The following is a 6,065-nucleotide window of genomic DNA, read 5'->3' as shown; positions in this document are numbered from 1 at the left end:
TCATTTCAGCTCTATTAACAACCAGGAACCTAGTGTGGCTAGCCGTCTGCCGACAGAGCATTATGGTTCAGATTGACCAAGCCAATGCTCGACTACCTTTGAAAATGGCGATCTTTCGCATACACAATAGTAGTACAAGTAGTTAGTAGAAGGTGAGAACAGACTTTGGTGACTTCTTCCAGGGTCTGTAGGCATGTACGTACCTTATGTTTTTGCCTTGGCCGACCCAGCCTGCCCGCCCGCGGCACAGCCGGTAAACTCAGACGCTGTACGACAAGGAGGTGTCCGTACTGTACGTTTTGTTCGGTACGCACAGGAAGCCGATACCCGTACTTAACGGTGTTCCATTCCGCATACCCATGCTCGGCAATCGACATCAAGGAATAGGGAAAACCAACAAGATTCAGATCTCGAATTGACGCATAATCTCGTTGGATTCCCATTGCCGACTCCTCCGTCACGAAAGCACGCGGCGGCGCCGAAATGACAGGACGTAAGACGGCACAGAGCGAGCGCCGAAATTCGTGGACTCCGTGGGTCCCGATTCCACTCCTAAGGTCTGAGGCCGAGACGGCGGTGCGGCCGGACCAAGCAAGCTCTCCGTTATTAGCGACGAACGCGTCGGTGGATGCCCTGCAGAGAATGGGGCCGTTGCAACTGGAAGAACCGTCTTCTTTCCAACTTACCTTAGGATCCCTTACTAGTACCTACCTACACCATTGGTTCGGCACATTCACACATTTTTAGTTTCCAAGGTGCCCCGACATGGAAGTCGGCCGTTGTGTTCCTCAGCTCCGCCTTACCCCTTTGCATCATCACAGGGGGCAAATACCAGGGCTACTTTGGACCTTTTCTCGACGAACCGGCTCACCATAACGTGGTTTTCTGGTACGCTCAAAGTGAGGTCTATAGGAAGGCCATTTGATAGGTGCCCACGCTTGGGGACGTCGTATCCGCCGGATGAGCTGGCGACGAACCGGCTGGAGGGCTCGAGCGCATGTCCTCTCCATTAGGCGCGCCATAGTCGTTTTTGACCGCCGCCATGCCGAATTTGCCCAAGTGCACGGTAGCTTTGTTTGTTGGAAACATCGCAACTCGAGCGCAACGCCCACCTGGCATGACACCCCGGACCCAACACCCCTGTCCGCCCTGATCGGAGCACACTCTGTGGCGCGCAGATCGACAAAGACAAGGCACTGGCCGTTGAGCAACGCCGGACGCCAATCAGATCACTGACATGGGAGTCGCTTCCCCACAGCCCAGCGGTGTTCCCCCTCCCCTGGGAGGAAGTTTCTTGGGCCCGACGGTCCCTCTTTCCAGCTCGCCTTCCTCCCCTCAAGAAGCGCGCTCCCCACTGTTCTCCAATTCGAACTCCTGGATTCCACGCGCAGCCCTGGCCAAAACTTCAGCGCAGAAACAGTGGTGCGATGTTCTAGCGTGGAGGTATCCCTCTCATCTCGCTCCTCTCTTCCAGAACGCAGGGGAAAGGAGAGGGTGGAGAGTATCGCTCGTGTTAAACTCGTGTGCACGAAGGACGTCAGTCAAGAGAGAGAACAACGTGAGATGAACTCCCTACACAGCACGGTAGGGTGGCTGTACTACACGCGATACTCTCCTGACTTCAGCTCGACGACCCCGGCCAACCGATGCTCGACTGCAACATCGTCAGGATACACTATTCGTTCCCGCTGTCCCGCTATCCCGCTTCACGTGCTGCCTTGCAGCATCCCTCGCCGGTAACGATTGTACATAGGTACTGTACCTTTCGCTTCCCCTCCATCACTTATGCACCCCGGCCCCGGCGCTGAAACGCGAGCGCCCAGAGAGCCTCTCACTGGCTGGCTGAGATCGAAGGCTCATGCTCCCCAGACTGGGCGTACATGCGGCAGTACAGTACATTGGATGCCCAAACGAACCGCCCTCACCAGCGCACAAGCTGCCGTTTCGGCAGAGCGGGTGGGCGTGAGGCGTGACGAGTTACGAGTATGTACCAGTACAGTACTCGGTCCGATATTTCAGTATGTGGGCTCGGGTATCACAGTACACACGCACACGCACACGCCTGAGACTCGGCCATGCACTCATTGGTGCAGGGCCCAACGTGTGCCTGACCTGAAGCGCAAGGTTCCTCGTGGCTTGCTGCCAGTCGACGGACACGGCATGAACCACCGACGGACGCCACCTACCACAGCAACATGGCAGGGCGCTGGACATTGCCTCGCACACTTGATATCAACCTTAGTTGAGGAAGTTATACATACTGGGGCTCATATCCGTCTAGATTGCGATGGCAATGGGACGGTACCAGCGAGTCCCGCACAAGCGCCCACTAGTGTACGCTAGGTACACCGTCATTTAGTCATTGCTGCGGTAAATACCACGCTGCCACGGTACCTCGGGACATATGTTGAAGACACCGAAGGTACTTGGAGTCTTGGGCCCGCAGAGAGACGCTGTTCTCCACACAACGCCGAGCGGCCAAGGAGCCGACTTTACTTTCCCCACATATCTCGGGGAGCCCCCGTCTCCAACTCCCAGGGGCATCGATGAATGTAGACTTCAAGGTATATATGGGCTGCATCTGCTCGCCACGTTCTCGCATCGACCGAACACTGCTCGTGTCGACGTCTAGTTTAATGTGGCTGCCGTCAAGAGGCTCGAATCCAGGGTTGACGTTCACATTCCTCCATGTACAACAATTTGTCAACAACAAAGTCTCTATAAATCACATCTCACTTCCGTCCCCGGCGTCATACGGATTACCACGACCTAGGCGCCAGCTCTTTCAACGATATCCTGACACACCTTCTGCGAGATACCCCTTGACTCCTCCACGATGGCTCCATCAATCCCAATTCCCACACAGGGAGGGATGTTCCACACCTTCCAAGGAGTCACGCCACGGAAAGCGTCGATAGATTCACAAGACAGCGCAAAGTCCAGCGGGACGGGGACGGCGAAGAGGATAACGACACCACATGCCTGCGCCGAGTGCAAGAGGCGCAAGATGTAAGTTGGGAAACGCCATATGTCAACGGGGCGTTGGCGCGAGGTCTGACTGGGCTTGTCTCCGCTTGCAGCCGGTGCGACGGTCAGCAACCATGCGGCCAGTGTCTCTCCAGCAGGGCACCTAAGAGGTGCTTCTACGACAAGCACCGGCAACGGGTGATCCCCTCGCGCAAGACCCTCGAGGCCCTGTCACAGTCGCTCGAAGAATGCCGGTCCATCCTGAAGCGGCTCTATCCGAACCACGAGGTGCAGGCTCTCCTCCCCCTGTCACGGCACGAGCTCCTCAACCTCCTGGACCGGCCCATGATCGACACATCGGTCAGCGGGTTGCCGTCGCCGCCCATCCACACATCGCCGCTCTCCGAGCTCGGCTCACCAACCATGATGCCGAAGGCCGAGAACCTCCTGGAGCAGCTTCCGTCCCGGGACACCGAGTGGGACGAGGAGCGGCGCGGGAGGGACCCGATCCCGGCCGAGGCCGACGACATCAACGCGCTCTCGCTCTCTGTGGACCGGCAGTCATCCTACCTGGGCGCCTCGTCCATCAAGGCGGCGCTGATGGTCATGCTCAAGGTGCAGCCGAGCCTGCGGAACACGCTGGCGGCGCCCCTGAGCGGCGTCGAGATGAGCAACAACTTCCCCGCCGTCCGGCAGAAGCCGTCGGCGCCGAACAAGGACGCGCAGCAGCGGATCCCGTGGTCGTGGAAGGGCCAGACGCTGATCGACGCCTACTTCAAGCGCATCCACGTCTTCGTGCCGATGCTGGACGAGAGCAGCTTCCGGGCCGACTACCTTGAGGGGCAGCGGACGGACGCGCCGTGGCTGGCGCTGCTCAACATGGTGTTCGCCATGGGCAGCATCGCGGCCATGAAGTCGGACGACTACAACCACATCAACTACTACAACCGCGCCATGGAGCACCTGCCGCTGGACGCCTTCGGCAGCAGCCACATCGAGACGGTGCAGGCGCTGGCGCTGATGGGCGGCTACTACCTGCACTACATCAACCGGCCCAACATGGCCAACGCCGTACTCGGCGCCGCCATCCGCATGGCGAGCGCCCTCGGCCTGCACCGCGAAAGCCTCGCCCAGAGCAGCGGCAGCACCAACGACACGCTTGCCGTGGCCGAGACGCGCCGGCGCACCTGGTGGAGCCTGTTCTGCCTCGACACGTGGGCCACGACGACCATGGGCCGGCCATCCTTCGGCCGCTGGGGCCCCGCCATCAACATCCGGCCGCCCGAGTTCGGCGTCAACGCGGGACGCGACGCGTCGCAGCACGCGGCCGGCATGCTCCCGCTGATCGAGAACATCAAGTTCTGCAAGATCGCCACGCAGATCCAGGACATGCTCGCCATCACGCCGCTCCTGCGCACCGAGGACCGCTGCAGCCTCGACGGCCAGCTGGCCGCCTGGTACGCCAACCTGCCGTGGCTGCTGCGCACGACGGACCCGTGCGCCGAGCCGCTGTACATGGCGCGCTGCGTCATGAAGTGGCGCTACCAGAACCTGCGCATGCTCCTGCACCGGCCCGTCCTGCTCTCGCTCGCCTCGTCCGGGCTCAACCCGCACACGCAGGCGTGCGACGCCGACCTGGCCGCCATCGAGACGTGCCGCGACCTGGCGGCGCAGACCATCGACGACATCGCGCGCGAGTGGGCGCGCAACCAGATGTCCGGGTGGAACGCCGTCTGGTTCCTGTACCAGGCCGCCATGGTGCCGCTGGTCAGCGTCTTCTGGCAGTGGGGGTCGCCGCGCGTGCCCGAGTGGCTCAAGCAGATCGAGGCCGTGCTGGACCTGCTTGAGGTCATGGAGGACTGGTCGCTGGCCGCCCGCCGCAGCCGCGAGGTCGTCTGGCGCATGTACGAGGCCGCGCGCCAGCTCGTCGCCCAGCACCAGCGGCCCGGCCCCGGCGTCGTCCCGGGCAGCCCTTCGACCATCCACGTCATCACCGGCGACGGCATGCTCATGCCCTCGCCAGGCGCCGCCGACGCCGCCGGCATGCACATGTCCCCCATCGGCCTGGAGCCCGTCGACGGCCTGGGCATGATGGGCCTGCTCACCGAGGGCGGCCTGTGGGGCGATCTGGACGGCATGTACTGGGCCCCCAACCAACCCATGAGCCTGGGCAGCCCCGTTGACGAGTCTGCGCTTGCTGCTGCGGCGGCGGCCGAGTTCTACCACACGGGCTCTACTACTACTACTGCTGCTGCCACTACTACGGGTGTGGACTACGGTGGTCTCATGGCCCATCACGCTGCTCACCATCAACAGCAGCAGAATGGGTTTGGCTACGTCCACTGAGCTGGTGCTCACGCCTTTTTTTTTCTTGTCCTTGTTCTGCTCCTCACTTCCTGCCTTGCAAGCCTTGGCAGGCCTTTTCGGCCCGGGACGGCCAAAAGGGATGGCGGGCGACATTTCTTGCTGATGTCCACGAAAAAATGTGGGGTACAGGGGTCTATGATGTGTCACGGTGCCTATGGGGGGGTCTTTTCTGCATGGGAAAGGCAGTACTAGGTAGTACTATCTCGGTTGCACTGCGGTGGTGTGGTGTATGCTACGGGGTGTTATGATGAAAGGGAACTTCTCATTTTGTTTTGAATGATGACGGATATACCAGGGGCGCATTGTCGGTTAGGATCATGTATATGCGCCTGATCAGAACAAATCAGGTGTGGTTGGCGAAAAATTGGGACTCTGGATGGGAGCGACGGCAATGGAAAAACAGGTGGCAAGCGTTTTGCATCACTCTACTTCTTCTGTCTATACTTAGTTTGCCGAATAGTACCAAGGTGCTTTCTTGTCCCAGCTTTGTCTTCTCTGATCGGCCTTGGCGTGCACTCCGGGCCAAAGGACGGGCGTAGATTGATTGGGCAGGGCAAAACTGGCACGCGTCCCTGGGTTGAATACCCGGAAGAAGAGCACGACGACGTTGGCTTGTTGTTTCGTCGTCTGACCACCTGCTGGACGCTTTTAGATTTCCCCAGCCTCCCCGCATTTTGAGATGCAGCCGCCCCTTATTACCCCGGGTCTTGCGTTGTGCGACTCCGGCTATT

General features: G+C 60.0%; 1 protein-coding gene across 1 annotated transcript; it reads left to right on the top strand.

The window, feature by feature from the left end:
- Positions 1 to 2,719: 2,719 nt before the first annotated feature.
- Positions 2,720 to 5,495, top strand: B0T15DRAFT_158949 (fungal-specific transcription factor domain-containing protein). Its single transcript, XM_062862089.1, has 2 exons — positions 2,720 to 3,009; positions 3,081 to 5,495. The coding sequence occupies exons 1-2, from the start codon at positions 2,837 to 2,839 to the stop codon at positions 5,311 to 5,313; spliced, it is 2,406 nt and encodes an 801-aa protein (XP_062722732.1). The 5' UTR covers positions 2,720 to 2,836; the 3' UTR covers positions 5,314 to 5,495.
- The last annotated feature ends 570 nt before the right edge of the window (positions 5,496 to 6,065 follow it).

This window comes from Chaetomium strumarium (genome assembly GCF_033439665.1).
Source record: "Chaetomium strumarium strain CBS 333.67 chromosome Unknown B0T15scaffold_3, whole genome shotgun sequence".
Taxonomy (NCBI): domain Eukaryota; kingdom Fungi; phylum Ascomycota; class Sordariomycetes; order Sordariales; family Chaetomiaceae; genus Chaetomium; species Chaetomium strumarium.
The sequence above is the reverse complement of the archived record's forward strand: the minus strand, read 5'-3'. Positions and strand labels throughout refer to the sequence as shown.

Bases quoted from the DNA above. Each gene is read 5' to 3' on its own strand.
- B0T15DRAFT_158949 (XM_062862089.1), top strand. From the start codon at position 2,837: ATGGCTCCATCAATCCCAATTCCCACACAGGGAGGGATGTTCCACACC. The intron at 3,010-3,080 runs GTAAGTTGGGAA...CTCCGCTTGCAG, and splicing joins GAGTGCAAGAGGCGCAAGAT to CCGGTGCGACGGTCAGCAAC.